Source organism: Gracilinanus agilis, chromosome 3, assembly GCF_016433145.1.
Source record: "Gracilinanus agilis isolate LMUSP501 chromosome 3, AgileGrace, whole genome shotgun sequence".
Taxonomy (NCBI): domain Eukaryota; kingdom Metazoa; phylum Chordata; class Mammalia; order Didelphimorphia; family Didelphidae; genus Gracilinanus; species Gracilinanus agilis.
The window spans coordinates 14,210,390-14,236,943 of record NC_058132.1 but is presented as its reverse complement, the minus strand read 5'-3'; the positions used below and the strand labels follow the sequence as shown (position 1 = coordinate 14,236,943).

General features: G+C 40.2%; 1 protein-coding gene across 1 annotated transcript; it reads right to left on the bottom strand.

The window, feature by feature from the left end:
- Nucleotides 1-1,084: 1,084 nt before the first annotated feature.
- LOC123240766 (zinc finger protein 420-like) lies at nt 1,085-25,390 on the bottom strand. The gene is made up of 6 exons (XM_044668477.1): nt 25,346-25,390; nt 24,825-25,255; nt 22,497-22,545; nt 17,699-17,806; nt 13,593-13,719; nt 1,085-3,957 (listed from the first exon to the last, which is right to left on the bottom strand). Exons 1-6 carry the CDS (start codon nt 25,388-25,390, stop codon nt 1,085-1,087), a joined length of 3,633 nt encoding a protein of 1,210 aa, XP_044524412.1.
- Between the last annotated feature and the right edge of the window lie 1,164 nt (nt 25,391-26,554).

Below are 26,554 nucleotides of genomic sequence, written 5' to 3'. Positions count from 1 at the left end.
CAGTGATTAACTAAAATTCTAATCATTATTCGATCAATAAGTATCTATTTCCACATAAGTATGGATTTTCTGATGTGTCAAAAGCTTAGCATTATGTCATTATGTATAAGAACCTTTTCAAAATGATTACATTCATAGACTGAACTTATCTGTGAATGTCTTTCTGCACTGATTCCATTTATAAGGTTTCTCTCCAGTGTGGATTTTTAGATGTTTAGTGTAAGGAAACTCTCTTACAAAGGTAAATCAGAAAGGGAAACCCTGGGATGGTGTTACTATGGTTAGCAAGAGTGTTGATTAGCTAACCCTCAGAGCAAATCTAACTGACTGGTCAGGGAGCCAATGGCTTCTCCCTTCCAGCCCCTTCACCCTTACAAAAGATTATCTGACTGCATGTATTTAACTAAAGTTGGTTTAATAACAAGTCTTAAAAGAAAGGGATTAGGATAGAGGGAAATAGGGATTGCCCTCAACTTTAAGCACAGATTAGTTTCTAGTCTCTGTCAGTTTTTATTTGAGCCCAGGGCTCAACGGCTCATGGAGGTTTTCTTTTTTTCCTATTCTATACTTATATACTAGCATATATCTATGCTAGCTTTCTTAAGTTCAAAGTCTTTAGCAGTAGGCAGCAAGAGGAAAAGAGATTCTGACCTTCAGAACTGAGTTAGCCTGTCTCTTTGTGCTAATGCCCCTAAAGACAGGCATTACAGTTCAAGCAGCCCACTTCAAATCCTTTTGTTCTATGGCATGATCCACAGGAATCCAGGTGGAGAAAACAGATGGGAAAATCCTAGGAATAGAGGTTGTTTCTATCCTGAGAGGCAGAGAGAGCTCCCTCTTGTCCTGAGGTCCAGGCAAGAGTCCTCTCAGAGAGAGCAACTGTCACTCTCTCTAGTCTCTGCCCTCCCCCTTCCAACTGTCTTTCTTGTCAATCAATCCTCCCTCCAACATGCCAAAGCCTTTTTGTGCAATTTTTCCCACATTAGCAAGATGGTTCCTCTGCCTAAGTCTTTCCATAATGATTACATTCATAAGGTTTCTCTCCTGGGGGAATTTTCTGATGTTCCCCAAGACCGAATCTTATTCAGAAAGTCTTTCCACATTGATTACATTCATAAGGTTTCTCTCCAGTGTGGATTCTCTGATGTGTCAAAAGATGGGAGTTCTGTGTGAAAGTCTTTCCACATTGATTACATTCAAAAGGTTTCTCTCCACTGTGGATTCTCTGATGTGTCAAAAGATGGGAGTTCTGGGTGAAACTCTTTCCACATTGATTACATTCATAAGGTTTCTCTCCAGTGTGAATTCTCTGATGTTCAACAAGATTAAATCTTGCTCGGAAAGTCTTTCTACATTGGTTACATTCATAAGGTTTCTCTCCAGTATGAATTCTCTGATGTGTCAAAAGATGGGAGTTCTGTGTGAAAGCCTTTCCACATTGGTTACATTCATAAGGTTTCTCTCCACTGTGGATTCTCTCATGTGTCATAAGATTGGAATGCTGGGTGAAAGTCTTTCCACACTGATTACATTCAAAAGGTTTCTCTCCAGTGTGGATTCTCTGATGTGTCAAAAGTTTGGTCATCTGTCTGAAAGTTTTTCCACATTGATTACATTCAAAAGGTTTTTCTCCAGTGTGGATTCTTTGATGTGTCATAAGTTTGGTCATCTGTCTGAAAGCCTTTCCACACTGATTACATTCATAAGGTTTCTCTCCAGTGTGGATTCTCTGATGTGTCAAAAGTTTGGTCATCTGTCTGAAAGCCTTTCCACACTGATTACATTCAAAAGATTTCTCTCCACTGTGTATTATCTGATGTGTCAAAAATTTGGTCATCTGTCTGAAAGTCTTTCCACACTGACTACATTCAAAAGGTTTCTCTCCAGTGTGGATCCTTTGATGTGTCAAAAGTCTGGCCATTTGTCTGAAAGTCTTTCCACACTGACAACATTCATAAGATTTCTCTCCAGTATGGCTTTTCTGATGGGTCAAAAGTTTGGTCATCTCCCTAAAAGTCTTTCCACACTGATTACATTCATAAGGTTTTTCTCCAATGTGAATTTTCTGATGTTCAACAAGATTGAATCTTGTTCGGAAAGTCTTTCCACATTGATTACATTCATAAGGTTTTTCTCCAGTGTGGATTCTCTGATGTTCAACAAGATTGAATCTTGCTCGGAAAGCCTTTCCACATTGATTACATTCATAAGGTTTCTCTCCAGTGTGAATTCTCTGATGTGTCAAAAGATGGGAGTTTTGGGTGAAAGTCTTTCCACACTGACTGCATTCAAAAGGTTTCTCTCCAGTGTGGATTCTTTGATGTTTAACAAGATTGAATCTTGCTCGGAAAGTCTTTCCACATTGATTACATTCAAAAGGCTTCTCTCCAGTGTGGATTCTTTGATGTGTCAAAAGATGAGAGTTCTGGGTGAAAGTCTTTCCACAATGACTGCATGCAAAAGGTTTCTCTCCAGTATGGATTCTCTGATGTGTCAAAAGATGGGAGTTCTGGGTGAAAGTCTTTCCACAATGATAACATTCATAAGGTTTCTCTCCAACGTGAATTCTCTGATGTTCAACAAGATATAATCTTGCTCGGAAAGTCTTTCCACACTGGTTACATGCATAAGGTTTCTCTACAGTGTGTATTCTCTGATGTGTCAAAAGTTTAGCGATCTCTCTGAAAGTCTTTCCACATTGATTACATTCATGAGGCTTCTCTCCAGTGTGGATTCTCTGATGTGCCAAAAGTTTGGAGATCTCTCTGAAACTCTTTCCACACTGATTACATTCAAAAGGCTTCTCTCCAGTGTGGATTCTCTGATGTGTCAAAAGATGGGAGTTCTGTGTGAAAATCTTTCCACATTGGTTACATTCATAAGGTTTCTCTCCAGTGTGGATTCTCTCATGTGTCAAAAGATTGGAATTCTGTGTGAAAGTCTTTCCACATTGGTTACATTTATAAAGTTTCTCTCCAGTGTGGATTCTATGATGTGTCAAAAGGTGGGAGTTCTGTGTGAAAGTCTTTCCACATTGGTTACATTCATAAGGTTTCTCTCCACTGTGGATTCTCTGATGTACAGCAAAACTGGATCTATTTCTGAAAGCCTTTCCACAGTGACTACATTGATAAGGTTTCTCTCCAGTGTGGATTGTCTGATGAAGATCAAGACTAGAGCTCTGAATGAAAGCCTTTCCACATTGATTACATTTAAAAGGTTTCTCCCCAGTATGGATTCTCTGATGTGTCAAAAGATTGGAATTCTGTCTGAAAGTTTTCCCACACTGATTACAATCAAAAGGTTTTTCTCCAGTGTGAATTCTCTGATGTTGAGAAAGACTGGACCCATGTGTGAAAGCCTTTCCACACTGATTACATTCATAAGGTTTCTCTCCAGTGTGGATTCTCAGATGTACAGGAAGACTGGATCTATTTGTAAAGGCCTTTCCACATTGATTACATTCATAAGGTTTCTCTCTTGTGTCAATTTTATGATGGCCAATGAGCTTTGAGGCCTGCCTGAGGGTCTTCCTACCTTCATTCCCTATATAAAGCAATTCTTCAGGATAACTTTTCTGATGTCTAATGAGGTCTGAATTCAAGCTGATGGCCTTTTCCCTTTGAAAATCTTGGTACGGTTGCATATGAGAAGACTTCTTATAAGACTGATTAAGTTGGACCTTTTTAGTAAAGTGTTCCCTATCTTCATTATGCTGAAAGCACTCATTCTCTGAGGTCATATTCTGACACTGAAGTAGGACTGAATATTGACTGAGATTCTTTCCATTTTTATCAAATACACAGTAACTATTTTGATTTTTCTCTATTGAGTCAAAGATTTCTCTCAAATCAAAATCATAGGGACTATTACTCATGAATCTTTGCTGGTGAGAATCTTCTGTAGAAATGTTCAGCTTTGCAGTAGTCTTATTTACTTCGAAACTGGTCTGTGCATCTGAAGAAAACAAACATATATACAGATACACATGTGTGTAAATAAATCCTCTTTCCTCCACTGGAAGAAAGTAAACTGACATATTCTATCTCCCCAGTCAAAAAGAAGAGTCTTCTAACTTAATGGACAGAATCAAGCAATTGAAAATGCCATGAACTCACACCTTCAGGATGATTTAATTTACAAAGAAATCAAACAATAATATTGTACACTCATAACAAACCTATCGCACAAGGAGCAAGGTTGGGGTGATGATTCTCATTATGCTTTACAAATGAAACCATGAGCTCAGAATAGCCAGGTGATATGAATAACATCCCTGTAACTGAGACCAGAACTCACACCCTGGGACTGATCATGCTCTTTACCTGGATGGATTTTCTCCATTTTATTCCATTCAAATGCCTTTTGTTGATCATTCTTCTAGAGGATTTATTTGTTATTTTGAAATATTTCTATTTGAGATTAAGACATGTCCCTCATTCCTTTGTTCCTAGGGAATTAAAATAAATGTTCTACCTTGGAAAATCTCCCATTGTAGGCATGGTAGAGACCTACTCCTTTATCTATAATCAAAAACTCACTCTGAGGCATTTGAAAGCAAAAGCCCTCTTTGTAATTGCTAAATATTTCATCTAGATTTGGGATAACCAGGTCCCCAAATAAGGGAAAAGAGCCACTGAAAACCTATTTGAGTTAACTTACATTTTCTAGCCAAAGACTGCTAGAAGAAGTTGAGCTTCATAAGCAAACTGATATTATTTTCTTGAGAAGGCCATCTTGCCCACTTTTTTCTAGCTGTTGAACTTGGACCCATTTGAGAGTGTGGTAGGACAGCCACATGGTGCTGGTTTCTTCTTTGTGATTAAGTAATAACAGAGGAGTTGAAATCTCTAAGTCTGCCTCTTATTTCAAAATATCCATCAATGGGGGCCTGTCAGGGGAGGTCCAAAGGTCAAACGGTCAGGTAAAATAGAAAGAGGACACAACTCCCTTTATGAGCAAGACTCACAAAAAATTTTTTCACTTAACAGGCTAAAGATCCATTTTTTTTAATGGGATTGCATGCCGCCATTAATAAACAAAGCTATTCTCAGAGAAATAGTCTCATCTTCTTTATTGGTTAAAATCTGGAACCTATATCTTCTTATTTTGTTGTGCTCAGATAAGCTTTCTTTTTTTATTAACCAATTTTGAGGTACTACCACTTGGACATCTTTTGTAAATTTCCTATGCTAAACTGAGAAATAGATTTATGCTTGTCACCTATCATATGTTAATTTTCAGGGTTATGTTCAACTTTTCATATATTTTATTCAGATCTATAGATATTTTATATTTGATGCACATATACTAAAATTTTGTTATAATATATCATATTTTTAATATTAATGCAATTCTCCTAATAATCCTTTTTAACTTCCTTTTTTTTTCAATTGCCATGTTAAAGATCGCATTATAACTACCAATCCTGTTTTTTTTTAGTTCACCAGAAACAATTAGGAGAATCATGACACTGGGCAAGTCAATTAACCTATTCTTGCCTCTTATTTCCTCAGTTGTAAAAAGGGGGATTATAACAACATCTGCTTCATAGCATATTTAATAAAATCATTACCTTCCATCTTAGAATCAATTCTGTGAATTGGTTCTAAGGCAGAAGAGTGGTAAGGGCTAGCCAATGGGTGGGGAGGGGGCAAGTGACTTGCCTAAGGTCACACAGCTGGGAAGTCTTGAGGCGAGATTTAAATCCAGGCCTGACTCACAATCCACTAAACCACCTACCTACTTCCTACCATACAGCATTTTGACAATCAAGTGAGCTAACATATATAAAGCACTTATCCCAGCATCCGGCATAGTACAGGCACTATGTGAATGATATTTATTATTATTTTTTTTTGTTCTTACTACTTATTCTCATTACTAAATTAACTGAATGTAGAACCACAATGAAGATCTGAGTTTGGTGGCTGATGAACCAAATATTACATATCTTTCTTCAAAGAAAAAGTCCAGAAATGAATTTTATGTATTACATGATATTTAACATCTCTCTAGTTATAAGTTATTTGATGAAAATGCTATTCGTATTCAATAAAATGTATAACGTAAAGAAATTTAAATAGAAGTTTTAATGGCAATAAGCAAAAAATAATTATTGTATTTTTTACAAAATTCTTGCAGAAAGCCCCACATTAAATTTTCAGTTATTTTGTACTTATAATTAATATTTTTTCTTCATTTAAATATCATAACATTTTCTATTTTATCATAACACTTATATTGAAAGTATTGGTTAGGAGCTGTGAAGGACAAAATTTTTCCTGGTTATTATTGTAGGAACTTAATGCATAAACTAATATGAATAATATTGAGCAGTAGTTTAGTACCTGGGGAGTTTCACAATATTCGTTACTGTTAAAGAAGTTCTATAAACAAAAGATTTGGGGACTGTTGTCTGTAGTCATGGTTTTTTATTGCATTGATCAGTGTTGCCAGAGTATATACATATATACTATATATATGGGCAAACTAAAGCCTGCGGGACAGATGCGGACCCCTGCAATGTTCTATCAGGCTGCAGGACATTATTCCTAATCTGACGAATACAATGAGTAGGGTACAGTACAATGAAACTTCGAAAGAGTTGCCTTAGAAACAGACTAACAGATGAGCAATTCCTTTCCTTTGGCTCCCCTCTTTAAAAAGTTTGCCCATCACTGGGTTAAAGGTTATGAATATGCAGCTTTCAAATGAAATCAAAGCAATCCCTAGACCTTTTCATAAGCCTTATGAAAAACTTCTCTAATTTGCTACTGATTAAAACAACTCTAGAAAATTTGCTAATGTGACAGAAAAGAAAAATAATCAATGTTAAAGGGAATATGGGAAAATTAAGACTAATGTACTATTGGTAGAATTGTGAACTGAACCAGCCATTCTGGAGAGCAATTTGGAACTGTGCCCAAAGGGTTCTAAATTGTGCATATCCTTCCACCCAAAAATACTGCAACTAGGTCTATATCTCAAAGAGATCACAAAAACAGGAAAAGCACTTATTTGTACAAAAATGATCATAGCTGCTCTTTTCATGGTGGCAAAGAATTGGAAGTTAACAGGATGCCTATCAACTGAGAGACTGATGAACAAATTGTGCTATAAGACAGTAATGGAACAAGATTGTTCTATGAGAAATAAAGAGAAAAAGGATTTTAGAAAAACCTGTAAAGACCCATGTGAATTAAGCAGAACCAGGAGAACAGTGTACACACTAACAGCAATACTGTGAATGACTTAGCTATTCTCAGCAATACAATGATTCAAGACAATCCCAAAAGCTTCATGATGAAAAATATCATCTGTCTCCAGATAAAGAACTGATATATTCTAAATGCAGATGGAAGCATACTTATATTTCACTCTCTTCATTCTTTTGTTTATGTTCAGATTTCCTCCCACAAAAAAAAACTGATAGGGAAAAATGTTTTCCATGATTACACATGTATAATACTTATCAGACTGAAGGGGATTAAAAGAAGAGGGAATGCACAGAATTTGGAAACTGCAGTGTTAAAAAAAGATGTTAAAAAAATTTTTTACATGTAATTGGGGGAAAATATTATTTTTAAAAAGCCTCTCCCCAGTCTGGCTTTCAACCTTATTGTTCATTTAAAACACTTGTCTACAAAGGTGCAAATCATTTCAAAATGGCTAAATCCAATGGCCTTTTCTTAATCCTCACTTTCCTGACCTCTCTTCCAACTCTGACACTATCAATCACACTGTTTTCCAGGAGACTCTCTTCTCTCAGGTTTAGAGACAGTATTCTCTCCTGGTTCTCTTCCTTCCATGTCCCAAACTAATCTATGCTTATCTTTCAAACAATCCTTCCATCTTCTTACTTTACTATTGCTATGCCAGGCGTCACCCTCTAATTATCCAGGCTCATACCCTACATGTCATTCACTTCTCATCATTTCTCTCATACTCAAATTCCCCATTTCATTTTTAGGAAATCTCTTGTAGAGTCTACTTTTGTTACCTTTTTTTTGCACCCACCCTTTCCCCCCCAACATTGCCACTTGCTTGGTTCAGGCCTTTATAACTTCATGCCTGAAGTGTTGCAAGAGTCTGCAGGTTGGCCTCCCTGCCTCAAATCTCTCTCCAGTCCACTCAACCCTTCAGGCAGCTGCCAAGTCCACCTTCGTAAACAAAGCACATTCTGACCATGAGACTGCCTTCTCAGTGAGCTCAGTGGCTCTCTGTCCCTAGGATCCAATATGCAATCCTCTCATTGCTAACATCCTGCATCATCTTCCCCTTGCCTACCTTTCCAGACTTTTTTCTCCCAACTCCCCCCACATATGGGATAATCCTGGGTTAGAGGCTGCCTCTTTGTTCTTTCCACAGGACCTTCGATCTTCTGGCTCCATGTTTTCCTTGGCTGCCCTTCGTGTCTAGAAGGCTCACCCCACTTTCCCTAAAGTGCTACCTAAAAACAATCCCTGGATATAGGGGTCTCCACATAACTGTCTGCCTATTTCTTCCCCATTGGACTGTGAACTCCAAGAGCACAACTGATTCATTGGTGCACAGAGTCTGGCACATACAAGGTACTTAGTAAATGCTTGATGACTTGAACAAGGTCTAGGAAAGAACTCATATGGGTCAGCCCTTTTTGGAGACCTTCAGCATATGTACATGCCCTAACGTCTCAGGAAATGACCTTTTTATAGGATTATAGATTTATCACTCACTAGAAGAGAAATGAAAGGCCATGGTGTCCAACCCCCTAATTTCACAGACGGGGAAATTGAGGACCATAAATTCAGTGAAGATACTACTAAAAAGCATCTAAAAAAGAATTCCAAATCAGCTTCTTCCTGTCTCCACGCTTAGCATTCCTTTTACTACAAGAGAAATGCTTCGTGTAATAACATCCCTCACGAACCTGCTTTCATCTCACTTACCTGGAGAACAGGTCCTTGGTCCTTTCTGATCTAAGACCCATGGTATTTCTCTTTTCCCAAAATGGGAGATCAAATCTTCTCTGAGAACTGGAATTCCTGGACATGGAGAATAAAGATGGGATGAGGATGGTGTGAAAGGGAATTCTTTATTCTCTTTGTCTATTTTGAGTTAACACTTGGGAAAGGGAACTCTTTATTCTCTTTGTCTATTCTGAGTTAACACTAACTTAAGTCCACCCCTACTTAGTACCTCACCAGACAAGAGTGTTGTTATGATAGTAGAGGGACTTGATTATAAAGATGTAATTGATAAGAAAGGTAAAGCAGAAAGCCCCAGATGTCAAAGGAGCTTTAAACCTTCCTTAGGTATAAATAGGAAATCAGATAACACAACTAAACTTCCTGTAGAATCCCCTCAACCAATCACAGTGGGTTTCTTCAGGAAGACTAGCCTCCTGGCACCAATTGGTGTTTCAATTAATGATAACTAAATCAATAATATCAGAATATCAATGATAATTCAATAACGCATCTGACTAAAGATATTACTGATGATAGTTAAGCTTAACTTCAGGAAGTAAGACTGGATCCTCCTCTGACCCTTCAACTTGCCCTAGAACTTCCTTGAGGCTGTCTTCTTGCCAGGTCAACCAACAAAAGGTCAGTAGCTGGATTGACTTTTATAAACAAAACAAAATAGCAAGGGAAACTGATAGAAGGGAAGAGGGTTATTAGGAATCCCTAAATAAAGTTTGATCTTAGCTTTGAGAATTATATCTAACAGCTTCAGAATGTTGATAGCTGAACTAACCAGGCTCACTGGCCCAGAAAGGCCACTGGTTGATCTGGCCTGCTTTGGTGGACACTACTTGGATGGTAGCTTGATTGAAGATAAATTGATGAATAGATGCTCGACTGCTGACCCAGGGCTGACAAGCCCTGGGCCAGACGATGGATAATTAATTGGTTGAAATATATTTTGTTTCCTAAGAGATTGTTAGGTTTGTCAATGAGATGTCGCTATTGGTCAGCCAAGATAGATAAACCTACCTAAGTAATCTAAACGCATGTTCTCCTTCCTCCACCCTGGATCTCTGGCTCCAAAATGAGTCACTGGGTCCAGTCTCTGCCTCCCTTATATAGGGCACAGCCCAACCAACGATTGGTCTCATGCCCCAGGATAGCATCAGGAATCTCCCAAGATTCCAAGTGTCCAACTGAAAACTGTGCCCACAGGCATGGCTTCTTGCAAATCCTTGCAAAACTTAACCTATAGTGTTCACGTCATTTGCTAAAGTGGGTAACAACTCAATCAATCAGGAAATTGTGAATCATTTTGATAAGAGTTTACACCTCCAGACGATGAGAAGTGGATCCCACAAGACACTGCCCCCCTGGGCAGTGCTAGAAAATTTGAAAGCTGTGATTGGCCCCTGTTAAGTGGGGAAGGGGCAAGAAGTCACTATAAAAGCCCTGGATTTCTAGGGCTAGAGGTCAGCTTCAGGAGTCATCCTCAACAGGTCATCATGTTCAACTCAAACTTCCTCTTGGAGGGAACTTGGGTGAATGAATAGCTGGCTTTTCTTTCTTGATTTATAGAGAGAGATTCATTCCAGTCAAGGGTTAACAAGTCATGCCAGGCTGAGTCTAGCACTGAAGCAATATTTAGTGTGATAGGCTAAACATCTCTACACTCTTTTTGTATTTCTCAACTTTCACTCTCTCTACCTATTTTGTAAATAAAAACTATTGAAAGTCATTTTGACTTGCGCTATAATATTTTAAATTGGCAGCCACCATATTATTTGTAACTTTCATATATTTTAGTCAAACCGTTAATTTTAATTCCTTACAATGGAGAAAAACTTATGCTTTATTCCTCTGTAAGGAAAGGGAACATGCAAGCTAGGAGCATAGGATGGTTGCCAGAACTGATCAAGGATGATGGACATGGGATTTAATATTGGGAATGGGGGAGGGGGTAGGAAGGAGATCATGCAGTAATTCTAGAACTAAAAAAAGTCTGTCTTGCCTAGACTATTCTCAGCCATACTATAATCCAAAAAAATTTCAAATTCATATAAAAAATGCTATCTACCTCCAGAGAATGTACATATGTATATGTACACATATATACATATGTATTCTTACACAACGTAACCAAAGTAGAAATATGTTTTGTATGATTCCACAAGAGTAACCTAGTTCAAATTGCTTTCTGTCTTAGGGAGATGGGAGGAAGGGAAGAATTTGGAACTCAAAATTTTTGGAAAACTAATACTGAAAAATGTTTTTGCATGTAATTAGGGAAAAATATATTGAAAAATAAGAAAAAGAAAATTCTCTTTTCCTCCTTCATAAAAAGATGGTCATATATCACAGCTTCCATAATCTAGAAATTAAGAGCAGCTAGTAGTTCAGTGGTGAGAGCACTGGGTATGGAGTCAGGAAGACCTGAGTTGAAATCTTGCCTCAGACAGTAGCTGTATGTCCCTGGAAAATTCATTTAACCTCTGTTTGCCTTAGTTTTCTCAAAGGTAAGATGAAAATAATAATAGCTCCAAAGTAGCAAGGTATTTTGAGGATGACATGAGATAATATTTATAAAGCACTGAGCAATGCCTGGGCCCATTTTCTTGTTCAGTTGTTTCAGATATAGCTGACCCTTCATGATCCCATTTGTAGTTTTCTTAAGAGATACTGTAGTAGTTTGCCACTTCCCTCTCTGTGAAGGAAATTATTTAGGGGATGTTGATCCCTAGTAGAGAGTCTAGCCCTGGCATCCCCTTGCATCAGCATAAGAGTCGTCATCAAGGTTAGTGACAACGTGGCAGAGTCAGCATCACTGTGGGTGTCCCTCGTGAACAGGGAAAATGCAGTGGGATGTTGCCATGCAAGGGCAAACAGCATGACATCCAAAAGCAAGTGGGCTGCACTTTTTGTGGTGGCAAAAAACTGGAAAAGGAGGGTATGCCCTTCAATTGGAGAATGGCTGAACAAATTGTGGTATATGCTAGTGATGGAATACTATTGTGCTCAAAGGAATAATAAACTGGAGGAATTCCATGTGAACTGGAAAGACCTCCAGGAATTGATGCAGAGAGAAAGGAGCAGAGCCAGAAGAACACTGTACACAGAGACTGATATACTGTGGTAAAATCGAATGCAATGGACTTCTGTATCAGCAGCAATACAATGACACAGGACAGCTCTGAGGGATTTATGGTAAAGAATGCTACCCACATTCAGAGGAAGGACTGCAGGAGAGGAAACATATAAAAAAAACAACTGCTTGAACACATGGGTTGAGGTGGACATGATTGGGTATGTAGACTCGAAACTATCACACCAAGGCAACTATCAACAGTTTGTAAATAGGTCTTGATCGATGACACATGATAAAACCAGTGGAAATGTGCATCGGCCATGGGTGGGGGGGTGGGGTGCAGGGGGTGAAGGGGAAAGTAGGAGCATGAATCATGTAACCATGTTAAAAATGAATATTAATAAATGTTTTAAAAAATAATTTCAAAAAAAAGAAAGTATTGGAAAAAATGTTAACAAAAATTAAACTTAAAGGTGTGCCCTAGTACATTTTTAATATCATATTTTTTCCAATTATATGTAAAAATAAATTTAAATCATTGAACTAAAAAAAATTTGAGTTCCAAAAGCAAGTGGGCAAGGAGGGTTCTTAAACCCAGGTGGGAAGCACACTCTTCTCTTTAGCTTCCAGACCTGAACTGACTGGCTTTAAGCTGTCCAGGTGTATGGTGAGCTGCCAAGCTGTCCGGTTAACAAGACCTTAGCCAGCCAAATTAAGAATCAGTTCTTGTTAGGCTGATACCTCTCAATCTCTCACTCTCTCTGTTTTTATTAGTAAATGCTTATAAATCTGATGAGAAGCCTCCAGGCAACCTTCTATTTGTTACACTTCTTCAACTCAGTTTATAGATAAGGAAACTAAGGCAAACAAGGTTAAGTGATTTGCCTAGAGTCACACCAATAGTAAAGGTCTGAGGCTGCATTTAAACTCAGGAAGATGAGTGCTCAAGACCCAACACTCTAGCCACTAAGCCACTTAGTTGCCCGGCATATAGGTTTATAAAAATGCTTATTCCTTTCCCATGTGTGCTGAAATTTAGGGGAAGAATGAAGGAACAACAACTTGTTCTAGACAAGGCAGGACTAGCAGTAATGAGCTACAAATCAACAGTTAACAAGAAGAGCTCTTTAAAGATGTAGACCCATGCCAAAGAGGAAGAGTCTTATTGGGTAGGGGGTTCCCTTCACTGCCTATCTTCTAGGGAAACCTACATGAGCAGGTTTCAGAGATTTTGTGACAAAATTTCATGTTCAATAAAAAATAGCTTGATAACTTCTGAGATTTGTTCCAAGCCTGGGATTCTGTATCACTGATTCATTTTCTGAAATGAAGCTACCTAAAAATAGGAAACAACTACAGAAGCAACAAAGTCCCAGCTTCCTATCACATAATCACTGTTTTCCTATTGTAAAGACCTTTTATCAGGAAAACCAGGGAGCAGGAGGACCCTGGGGAGAGACTACCACTTTTGCCTTTCAAATAATTGATAAATGCTCAAACCCTGCATACTAGGGAAGGAAGACAGATTCAGAATTCCCAAGGCAAGTTATACTTACCCAGGGAAAGCAGGTTCTGGGAGTTTTCCAGCATGACCTCCTTGTACAGCTCTTTCTGAGCCTGGTCCAAGAGGCACCACTCCTCCTGGCTGAAGTCCACAGCCACATCATTGAATGTCAGTGACTCCTAACCAGCAAAAGTCACAAGATTTAGAGCTGAAAGAGACTTCAGAGTGCATCAGTTTACAGAAGGAAAATAAAGTAGAGAGGAGCTCATACCATTTAAGAGTGTCAGTAACAGCAGTTTTAAACTGTAGTTATTAAAAACTCAGTGGAATACAGAGAAAAGCTTTTACATCTATAAGTGAAATAAAGTTCCCATCAAACTCCACCACATTGGCTAAGTGTCTGGGCAGATCTGGAGCTCCTTGTAGCCTTGGGTCCTCAGAAGACCAGAAATTAAAATCAACAGCCTGAGACTTTCGTCCCCTGAGCCAACCCAGATTGGAAGATGATGTTAGTACCTTTTTTATGGGAAAGTTATTCTATTTCTAGTGTAAGAATTTAAGATAAAGGTAGCTGGCTTTGACATTACTGAGTCTGTATCCTAAAGAGATCAGAGATGGGGAAAAGGTCCTACTCATACAAAAAAAAATTTAAGCAGCTCTTTTTCTAGTAGCAAAAAAAGAATTGGAAATTGAGGAAGTGTCCATCAGTTGAGGCATGGCAGAAAAAGCTTTGGTATATGGTTGTAATAGAATACTATTGTGCCATAAGAAATGAGGAAAGGGATGAGTTCAGAAAAACCTGGAAAGACTTATATGAATTGATACAAAGCAAAGTGTATACAAGAAAACAGTGTATACACTAACAGAAATACTGTAGGATGATCAACTATGAAGAACTAAACTATTATCAGCAAAACAAGCAAAACAAGGTTCTAACCCAAGGAACTCATGATAAAAAAATGCAATCTACAATGACACATGTAAAACCTAGTGAAATTGCTCATTTTCTTTGGGAGGGAGTTGGGAGGAGGGGAGGGAAAGAACATGAATCATGAAACCATGGAAAAATATTTTAAATGAATTAATTAAATAAAAACACTTTAAAAAAATTCAATTTAAAGCCAAGGAAAGAACTGTTGGAATCTGATTGCAGATCCATGCATTGCAGATCCACGCATGCAGATCCATCTCACTTTATTTCCTTCATGAGTTTTTTACTGTATGTGTACTATGTGTCTTTTGTCAAAGCATGGGGAATATGGAAATATTAAATGAGAGCTCTGGTATAACCTATATCAGACTATTACCACCTCAAGGATTTGGGAGAGAAAGGGAGGGAGAGAATCTGAATCACATAATGTCAGAAAATGTTTAAAATTGTTTCTACATGTAATTGAAAATAAAAAAGATAAAAGTAGTGTAATATGCATAATCTTAAGTGGGGTAAACTGCCTCACAGAATTCCACAGTAACCCCCAGAACTCCAGGAGAGGGGTCAGTTGGGGCAGTTAAGAATGTGAGTATAAAAAGCAGAACACCCAGCTTGGCAAACACACACTCTTTGGAGGAGCTGGGTGGCTTGAAAGGGGTAGGAATTACTTCTTCTCAGCTAGCTTTTCTCTAACCCAGGGTGCAGTTTCTTTGCTGAATACTCCATATGGACTATAACCAGGCTATGGGCACTATGATAATACCTTATAAGCAGTATCCCAGCTAATCTCTAACAATACAGATCTACAGTCAAGACTACCTTCACCATCCTGAAGTTGACAATATTAGATTTAAGAGAAAGTTTAGATTGTGAGGGAGTTAGGGGAAATAGTTTTAATCAGAGGCATTCCCTTCTAGGGGGGATTGCTATTTCTGACAGTATCCTGAAGATATTAGTTTTACCTCACCCTCAATCCTAGAATTTATCCCTCCTTCTCTGTTTCCCTAAATTAATAAATCCTTTCCCTTGCTAAGATTGTGAAGTGTGAGGTGTTGTATTTTCAGGCTTTACAAACCCAATTCATACATTACCTAAGCCAAATCTCCATCCAAACAGACCCTGAGTATAGCTGTAATCCAGAGTTCAAGAAAGTTGTTTGAAGACATCTTGAGCACATGATCTATCTTGGGCTTAAGGAATAAATTTCCAACAGTGGAAGTTACTAATTTCTGTGGGATTATTTCCTTTCTGGCAGCCAATGTAGCCCTGTGATAGCTAAGTCAAAATAGCCTCCATTCTTGGTCAGAAAGGGATTCTGTTATAACAGTTATCAGAAGTAGCAACTGCCAAGGAGGGAGAGGAGAAAGAATTCCATCCACTCACTCCCCTCCCCCCTACTAGTGATTGCAGCTTGGGCCTTGAAGCCTGCTGTGACACCATTGCTAACTGGACCCATTTTTACAGTAGCTATGTGACAAAGTGGATTGAGCCATGCCTCCTGGAATGGATTTAGGAAGGCCAAATTTTAAATCAAGCCTCAGATAATCACTACCACAGTGTAACCCATAGTAAGTCACTTAACCTATTCCCCACATTATAAAATGGACATAATAGCACTTACTTCACAGGATGTCTGGGGATCAAATGAAGTATTATTTGTAAAACACAACATGGTACAGAGCACATAATAGGTGCTATATAAATCAAGGACAGAAGAAGGAGGTATTAAAAAAAGGTGCTTTGAAGACCTTACAACTGAAATGTCTCCTTCAAACATTCTCATCCAAAAGAAAATTCAAAAAAACAGGACGAATTGTAGGGATTTACAAATGCTAATTAAAAAAGGGTTTTCTTGGATCTGGTTCAAACAGCTATACTAAAGGCCTTTTAACACTGATTCCTCTTTCTAAAAAGTCTCTTTTCTCTACTTTTTCTCCCCCAGAGGGTCCTCCTAGATCTTACTCAAACTAACGTGGTACAGTCTCTGGGCCCAGAAACTCAGAAGGAAAGTATCTGTATGCATGTGTGTCTAATTCCTTCCCTCCAGACAGTGTGTACCACAATCCTGAATAGATAAAAATACTGCCCTATACTGCCTGGATACCTTATCCAACTGTGGCTAGCAAGGACCCTGATAATTCTAGAAACCGGATCAAATAAGATAAATGTATATGGCAATTAGAATACAAAGGGACCATATAACAGGTCCAGCCACATTTATGGTGGGCTTACACCTTACTGCCCCCTCCAGCTCCTCTGTGACCCAGTGATAGCCAATATGTGGCCATTCCCTGAGTCTGTGCCTTTCCAATGGTACTCTCTCACGTTTAGAATGTTCTCCCTTCTTACCTCCATGCCCTGCTTCCTTCAAGTCCCAGGTCAAACCTCACCTTCTAAGAAAAAGCCCTTTTCTGGTTCCTGAAAATGCTACATCCTTCCCCAACACCTGCACTGTAGATGGCTCGTTTGGACACAATTGCCCACATGTTGCTTCCCACATTAGACCGTGCACTCCTTGACAGCAGGGACTGATTTGTCCTTCCTCTGTGTCCATCCAAGGTCTGAGTAGTGCCTGGCAGACAGAGTAGCCACTCTAAATGCTTAATGGCTTGACCTAAGAAATGGCAAAAAAAAAAGGGACTCAGAGAGATCTGGGGAGGCTTGTGTGACCTGAGACAGAGTAAATGGACCCAGGAGATAATTCTTGTTCTGACTACAACATTGCTGGGGAAGACTTGAGGGCTCTGCTCAAGGCTTGTCCAGACAGGAGGCCTGTGGGAAGTGCTTTTCCTTGCCTTCAGCTGCTACAGGGGAGAGCTTTGAAAAAAGAAACCTAGAGTAAGGGGAAGGTGCGTATTTGTGTGTCTGTGTGTGAGTTATACAAGAAAACAGCAAAGACATAATTTATATTAAGAGAGCCTAATGAATGGAGTGGTTTGATTTTTTTTTTGACATTTGGTTGTAATGAAGGAGAACTTAAAAATCAAAACCAGGAGGAAGGATATTTGGGGAAAAGTCATTGCTAGAGATGGAAAAGAGCTAATCAAATAGTTCACAACACAGAAGAGAGCAGGTGGTGTTATTACAGCTCCATATCATGTCACGTCTTTTTTTTGAGAAATGACCATTAGGTAAGAGAGAGTGGCAGCTTCACAGAGCATCTGTTCTGTCTGGAAATGACCACCTTGTGTTGATGCTAATGCAGCCAGAGGCTGCACCACACTCACCTGCCATGAGAGTCTTTGGGTTGCAGGGGCCATTCCCTCTGGTTCCAGGCTCCCTGCTTGGGCTATGTTTTGGTCCTCTTCAGGCTGAGCAGGGGAGGAAGAAGGAATCTGGAAGAGAAGACAAGTTTGCCTTCACTTCGTGTGCAAGAGGCAGGCTGGCCAACAAGGATTTATGAAAAATCTTTTTTTATAAATTATAAATCTCTTTGGGGATTCTGGGACTCAGGTCCTTCCCACTCTGGGCACGATCTCTTGGAATATTATCCTTGATTCTACGTTTGTAAAAAGGGGTTTTGATTTCTTTTCTTGCTCAAATTGAGGTGGATAGGAGGGGTAGGTGGAATTTTTTCTGTTTGGAAAAAAGGTTCCAAAGAAGTTACAGAGGTCCTGGCACTGGCCTCAGGGAAGAAACTCCAAAGCAGAGGGGAGGGCAGAAGATAAGAGTAAGGCTTGGAGACAACTTTAACCCCTCTCTTCTATCTCACTCCCTTCACCCATCCAAGAGGCAGAAAGGGGTCCTCTACCTAAGACAGGAGGAAACCAGTGAGTCTCAAAGATTCCAAATCAGAACTTTCCCTCCCACTGAACCTATGAGGAAAAAGGCCCCAGGGCATTTGAGAAGTAATGAGTGCCTGGACAAGAAGCAAAGACTGGAAACCTGCCCAGAAGCCAGACCTGGGAGGCAGAGAGGGGTGCTTCTAGGAGGTCTGGGCCCCAGTGGGAAGGGCATCCAGCAGCCAGGGCCAGGTAGGCCCTGGCTCTTCCACATGCATAGCTGGCTCTCTTCCCAAAGGAAGGATGATCAAAGTGCCAAGGCTCAGGCTTCCAGCTAGTCTTCTCTGGGAGGCACCTCTCTGGCCCCAAAGCCCTGCCTTGCCTTGCCCCTGAGGCCCTGGGCACTGAGCACTGGCCAAAAACTCTGCCCTCCATCACCTGGAATAATACCCTGGTCTTCTACCCTGGCCCCCTCATAGTCACCCATCAAAGTTCCACCTCCCCACCTTCCCCGCCATCTCTCTTCCTCCCTCCCTTCTCCAGGTCTGGGACTCAGAACCTCCTCCTTTGGACCACAATATCTTGGAATATTGTCCTTGATTTTATGTTTGGCTCTGTGTGGTATTTCTGATTGCTTGTCTCCCTTAATTAAAGACTTGATTCTAATTGAGACATCTCATAGGTAAGTTGGAGGCTGGGGGATAAGGAAGTACTTTAAGTTTGTTTCTAACTATATGACAAAATAAGCAAAGAAGGAGTTCTACCAAATTCCTTTTATGACATAAATATGATACTGATTCCAAAGCCAGTCAGATCAAAAACAGAGAAAGAAAACTACAGACCAATCTCCTTAATGAACACAGATGCAAAAACCTTAAATAGAATACTAGCAAAAAGACTCCAGCAAGTGATCACAAAGATTATTCACTATGACCAGGTGGGATTTATACCAAGAATTCAGGGCTAGTTTAATATTAGGAAAACCATCCATATAACTGATCATATCAATATCCAAACCAATGGAAATCACATGATTATCTCAATAAATGCTGAAAAGCCTTTTGACAAAATACAACATCCATTCCTATTGAAAACACTAGAAAGTATAGGAATAGATGGGCCTTTCTTCAAAATAATAAACAGTATATATTAAAAACCATCAGCAAGGGGGCAGCTGGGTAGTTCAGTGGATTGAGAGCCAGGCCTAGAGATGAGAGGTCCTGAGTTCAAATCTGGCCTCAGACACTTCCCAGCCGTGTGACCCTGGGCAAGTCACTTGACCCCCATTGCCTATCCCTTACCACTCTTCTGCCTTGGAACCAATACACAGTATTGACACCAAGATGGAAGATAAGAGTTTTTTAAAAACAAACAAATAATTAAAAAAAAACATCAGCAAGCATCATCTGCTATGAGGATAAGTTAGAAGCCTTCCCAATAAGATCAGGAGTGAATCAAGGATGCCCATTATTATCTCTATTATTTAACATTGTACTAGAAATGTTAGCGGTAGCAATTAAAGAAGAAAAAGAAATTGAAGGGATTAAAGTGAGCAATGAAGAGACTAAACTATCAGATGATATGATGGTCTACTTAAAGAATCATAGAGAATCAACTAAAAAGCTAAGTTGCAGGATACAAAACAAACCCACATAAATCATCAGCATTTCTTTATATTCCCAACACAACTCAGCAGCAAGAGAAATTCCATTTAAAATCACCCTAGACAATATAAAATATTTAGGAATCTATTTGCCAGGACAAACAGAGGAATTATATGAACACAACTACAAAACACTTTCTGTACAATTAAAACTTGATCTAAATAATTAGAAAAACATTAATTGCTCATGGGTAGGATGAGATAATATTATAAAAATGACAGTCCTACCTAAATTAATTTACTTATTCAGTGCCATACCTATCAAACTACCAAGAAACTTTTTTATAGAATTAGAAAAAATATAGCAAAGTTCATTTGGAAAAACAAAAGATCAAGAATATCAAGAGAACTAACCAAAAAAAAAATGTGAAGGATGGGGGCCTAGCAGTACCAGATCTTAAACTGTACTACAAAGCATGATCATCAAAACAATATGGTACTGGCTAAGAGACAGAAGAGAGGATCAATGGAATAGACTTGAGGTAAATTAACTCAGCAAGATAGTGTATGATAAACCCAAAGATCCTAGCTTTTGGGACAAGAACCCATTATATGTTAAAAACTGCTGGGAAAATTGGAAAACCCTTTGGGAGAGATTAGGTTTAGATCAGCATCTCACACCCTATACCAAGATAAATTCAGAATGGGTAAATGACTTAAATATAAAGAGGGAAATTATAAGTAATTTAGGTGAACATAGAATAGTATACCTGTCAGATCTATGGGAAAGGAAAGAATTTAAGACCAAACAAGAGATAGAGAATATTACAAATGTAAAATGAATAATTTTTATTACATTAAATTGAAAAGTTTTTGTACAAACAAAACCAATGCAACCAAAGTTAGAAGGGAAGCAACAAATTGGTGGGGAGGAAATCTTTATAACAAAAACCTCTGACAAAGGTCTAATTTCTCAAATTTATAAGGCTCTAAGTCAATTAAACAAAAAATAAGGCCATTCCCCAATTGATAAATGGGTAAGGGACATGAATACACCAGTTTTCAGATAAATAATTCAAAACTATCAATAAGCACATGAAAGGTGTTCTAAATCTCTTATAATTAGAGAAATGCAAATCAAAACAACTCTGAGGTACCACCTCACACCTAGCAGATTGGCCAATATGACAGAAAAGGAAAGTAATAAATATTGGAGGGGATGTAGCAAAATTGGGACATTAGTGCATTGCTGGTGGAGCTGTAAATTAATCCAACTATTCTGGAGGGCAATTTGGAACTATGCCCAAAGGACTTTAAAAGACTGCCTGCCCTTTGACCCAGTCATACCATTGCTGCGTTTGTACCCCAAAGAGATAATAGAGAAAAATACTTGTACAAAAATATTCATAGCCATACTCTTTATTGTGGCAAAAAACTGGAAAATAAGGGGGTGTCCCTTGATTGGGGAATGGCTGAACAAATTGTGGTATTTGATGGTGATGGAATACTATTATGCAGAAAGGAATAATGAACTGGAGAAATTCCATGTGAACTGGAAAGACCTCCATGAACTGATGCAGAGCGAAAGGAACAAAACCAGGGGAACATTGTACACAGAGACTGACACACTGTGGCACAATCGAATGTAATGGACTTTTCTACTAGCAACAATGCAATGATACAGGACAATCCAGAGGGATTTATGAGAAAGAGCACTATCCACATCCAGAGAAAGAACTGTGGGAGTAGAAAAGCAGAAGAAAAATATATGATCGATCATATGGTTTGATGGGCATAGGATTGGGGATGTTGACTTTGAATGATCACTCTAATGCAAATATTAATGATATGAAAATGGGTTTCAAACAGTGATACATGTAAAACCCAGTGGAATTGCTCATGGGCTCCCAGAGGTAGGAGGAAAGAGGGGAGGGAAAGAACATGAATCATATTACCATGGAAAAATATTCTAAAATCAATAAAAATTTTAAAAATTAAAAAATTAATCTAAAAAGGAAGTACTTTAAGTTTGTTTCTAATATAGAAGGGATATTTATGATAATTTGGTCACTGATTATGAAAATTATAAAATTGCATCAGGAATAGGCTATTTTGAAGTCAACTTAGTCTCAACTGACAGATCTTGATTCAACATGAGCTTAATTAAAGATAGAATAGAGCAACTAGTATGGATCAGGCAACTAATAAGATGTAAAGATACCAAGATTGGAAAAGAAAACAGGATGTGAATTGCAAAAGAACTACATATGTTCATACATATATACCTACATTTATAAAAGGAAACTGGTTAGTACAATGGATAGTGCTGGGGCTGAAATCAGGAAAATAAGTTCAAATATCGCTTCAGATACTAGCTAGTTTGCCTCAGCTTTCCCACCTATAAAATGAAGTTAATAATATCTACATCACAGGGTTATTTTGAGTATCAAATAAAATAATATCTGTAAAATAGTACTTGGTGTGAAATGATTATTCATTACCAATATTGACGATTGATTTGTAGTTAAGAGTTTTGTTAATCACAATAGTAGCCATTATAATCAAGCTTTATCATTGTAACCAAACTTTAAGGCTTAAGAATATTATTTTGAAGATCTAATGCCAATGCTCAATAAGCAAGCAAAACAAGATGTCCGCTGAGAGAGATACATAAGAAAGATGGTAGAAGGAGGATTTAACCTGGTCACAAGCTGGATTCTGCAGGTATAGGGAGTAATAGAGCAGAGACCTATGGAGAAAATTTCTAGGAAAAGAATAATTCTATGGCCCCCTCCATAACACCATGAACTCTGGAAAGTCTCTGGTCTGGGAGGACACTGTGGGGTTGGTTCTTACAAGAGGATGTTGGTTCAATTTGGGTTTTCCAGGCACCATGATGAGTGAAGACAGGTGGTCAGATAGTGTAATTAAGAACCAAACACAATCTTAGTTTGGGGAGCGATTCTGGATCTTATGTAACCACTACACTGTATAATAGAGCTGTCATGTATGTCTTTGTTTACTGAGGAACCACTGTCCTCTATTATTGGTAACTGCTAGCCTTGCCAATAAACAGATATGGTCAGCCCTTTAGTGCATCTCTCTCATTATCACAGATTTATTGAGACATCATATAACTACATTAGAAGTTTTGAGTTATTTTTCAGGTTGACAACTATAGAGTCTTCCTTCAGCTCCACTGTGACTAGCACCACTGATCCACTATACACAATTTTAGCTGCAAATCTATGTATGTTATCCAGTCCAGAAGGAGCTACACCTAGGTTAGCTATGTTTACAATCTTCTGAAGTATCACAGATGGAGTAGAATTCAGTGGTACAACAATGATCAATGTTCCATTCATTCCTGTCAAGATTCCTTGCTCATTCCTGGTTTTCCTCCAACATAGCCACAAGTAAAAGAATCTCCCCCCCCCCCCGAAAGGTGGAGGGATATTAACATTCAAGCAGTCATCCTTTGTACACAACTGGCAACTCAAAGTTTGAGGGGACTCACAAAAGTCAATACTGTTGTTAGAGTAACGGATCCCCCAGGATCAAGAGTCAATTGTGTAAACATATGCATCTATCTGCATGGCTTAAGGAAGCTTTTTAATCACAGAAGAAGGTATTTTCAAACTTCTGATCACTGAAATTTTTTTTAAAAATCTTAGAATCAATACTGTGTATTGGTTCCAAGGCAGAAGAGGGGTCAGGGATAGGCAGTGGGGATGAAGTGACTTGCCCAGGATGACAGGGATAGGAAGTCTTGGAGTCTAGATTTGAACTCAGGATTTCCTGTGTCCAGGCCTGCCTCTCCATCCACAGAGCCACCCAGCCCCTTCACTTCCTAATCCTCTTATTCTACTTTCCTCACATACCCAAAACTGGAAAAGGAAAACAATAAAAAATAAAACCCTCAGTCAAGCAAAATAACTTCCCATGCTGTCCATTGCCCACATCCTTTCCCTTCTGTGTCTAGTATCCACCCCACCTCGCTCAGAACCTTTCTGCATCCTTTGGCACATTGGTTCATCACGCCATTCAGTAATCAGAGTTGGAGTCATTGGTCTTTCCAGAAGTAGTCACTGCTATGAATGAGCCCCTCATTTCTACTAGCTGCCCACTATTTTAATCCAGCTCTTCCCAGGTGCCACTGAAACTCATGGCACATCTGGGTTCCATTTTTTCCCACAGACCTTCCAACACTGGGTTTTTTTTTTTTTTTCCATTTTTGCCAAATGCGTGTATGCAAGGTGAATGGCTATTATGGTTTCGGCCTTTCAGTCTTGACACTCTTCTTGACCCCATTTGGGGTTTTCTTGGCAAAGATACTGGAGGAATTTGTCATCTTCTCCAGGTCTGTTTACAGAAGAGCAACTGAGGCAAACAGGGTTAAGTGACTTGCCCAGGATTCTGCAGCTAATAAGTGCCTGAGGCTGGATTTGAACTCAGGAAGAGGAGTCTTTTCCAAGCTCCAGTGCTCTACCACACCACCTAGCTAATTTAATTGCATTGGTCTAATTGTTAGTAATTTGGAGAATTTTTCCTTAAGCTTGGTTTTTGCGAAACCTAAACTTATTTATTAATTATATTTTATAAACAGATTACACATAATGTTTATTAAATTAAATTAAATTAAATTTTAAATGAACATTTCTCTTCTCCCCCTCTTACTTGTTAGGGATTTGGAGCATCTCTACCCTTCTATCCATTTAGTCCTCATTTCCTGGCAATGACTTCTGATCCACACTTGTGTCATTTCTCACCATATCCTGGATAGAAATGACTTCTGGGGGTTCATTTTTCTGCTATCATTTGACCTGTTCTCCCCTCTATAATTTCTCTTCTTATTTGCTCTTTGCTTATTTTATTGAAATATTTAACTTTTCTGTAGGTAGTGACCTATTTTTAAAAAATCTCTCTCTTGGCCTAGGAATTCTCCTAGACCTAGTTGGAAAATGGCTCGGAGTGTTTTCTTCTGTTTATTTATTATTATTTTTTCCAAACAGCAGACATTGCACCCACCTCTCCAGGCCCATCTCAGTTTGAGCCAGAAGAGAGAACAAAAGCTTGTCAGGTAAGAGATGGGCAGCTTTTCTCCCAGCGGGCTTGACATCAGGGATAACATTCCAGATTGTGCCCGGTAGAGGAGGGGGTCTAGAGCCCCACAGTGGTGGGGGGCAGAAGGGAGGGGGGGTGCTCAGAGGCGTGAGCGGTCCGATGGGGAGGGGTTTGAGCCCGGGGGTGGAGTCGACGCCTGGGAGGAGGCCCCGGTGTAGCATCCTGGCATTCCAGGCCCTGGGGGGCGGGGCTTCTGACCAAGAGGCGGGCAGGGGCTCGGCTTCCATTGGTGGAAGGCCCCGGGGTGGGGCAGGGCGGGGCTCCTGGGCCTGGGTGGAGCCGCCTAGGGCCGACTGGCTATGGCCGCAGACATCCACTTTCTTCCAGGAGGGAAGCTACTGTTGCACATAAAGAGGCCTAGATGGTCTGAGCCGGGACCTGCTGGATGTGCCCCGCAGCCCCCGACCCCATCCTCCCCCTCTGACCGCCAGGTATCCCAGGAGCACCCCTCCCTCCCGGGCGGCTTCCATCACTTCCCAAGTGCCTTGGCCTATGGCCCGCTTTCGGACCTTGAGCCGTCACAGCCTCGGCGGCAGAGAGAGTCTTGGAGGGACTCCCTACCGTCTGGGGCCGGAAAGCCCTCGGTGCCTCTGGGATGGGGGAGGGGAGCGGGGCAGGGCCAGGAGTAAGAGTCCGAGGGGGAAAAGTTGTCCCCGAGCCTTGCCCTGCCCTGGGCCGTCTCCCCGCTTCGTGACCGCCCCTTTGGGACCTGTCCCTCTGGAAATCCGTGCAGGCCAGCCCCCGCCCAGGAAGTGAAGGGAAAGGGGGCTCCCCCTCAGGACCCTCCCCCCATTCCCCGCCCAGCCCGAAGAGGACGGAGACGCGGCCCCAGCAGGGAGCCTGGAACCCGAGGGAATGGGCCCCGGAGCCCGGAGCCCCCAGTGGCTGGTGAGTGCGGGGCAGCCTGGGGGCGGGGAGGGGGGAGGAGGACCTTAACGCTGAGGGAGTAAATGCTCCGTGAAGCTGCCCGGGCTCTCGGCTAACCTGCTGCTGCCGCCCTTTCTCACTGCTCTGGCAGGGACTTTGTGCCCTCTGGCTTGGGGCTCTATCTCCTCCCTCAATCCGGGTAGACTAGCCCAGAGAGCCACCGCGTTCTAGGGATCCGCAGAGATCTCGCACCCACAAAACACTCGGTTTCATTTTTCCAAGCTCTGCTTTGCAGCCACTGAAGTTCTAGGAAATGCCGGTCCTACCCCTTCAGTGCGGGGCGGCTGCGCTGTTCTGGGGCTCCTTCCGGATCCCCGCCCCCTCCCGTGCCTCAGAAATATTCTCTGCTCGGACCCTGCTGCCCAGGCACGTGCCCTCCTTTCAGCTGACCTCCAGTGGGCCAAAGGGAGAGAAAAGGGGAGTTTTAAAAAAGAAAAGAGGATTTTTAAACTGTAAAAAGGCCATTAGCCTAGTGGTTAGAGCCAGACCGACCTAAGAAAACTCATTTTCTTTTATCAGTCAAGTAATTAGTATTTGTGAAAGAGAATTAAAAGAAGGGGAATTCCTGCGATTCTTCCAAGTCCTAAAAGTTCGGTTTTCTTTGTAATTGGGGGAGGAGAGGGGCAGTCACTGCCCTTCAGTGCCTATCAAAGAGGCTGACTCTCAGTCAAAGGCTTACCAGAACAGAAATAAATCAGGGCACTGTG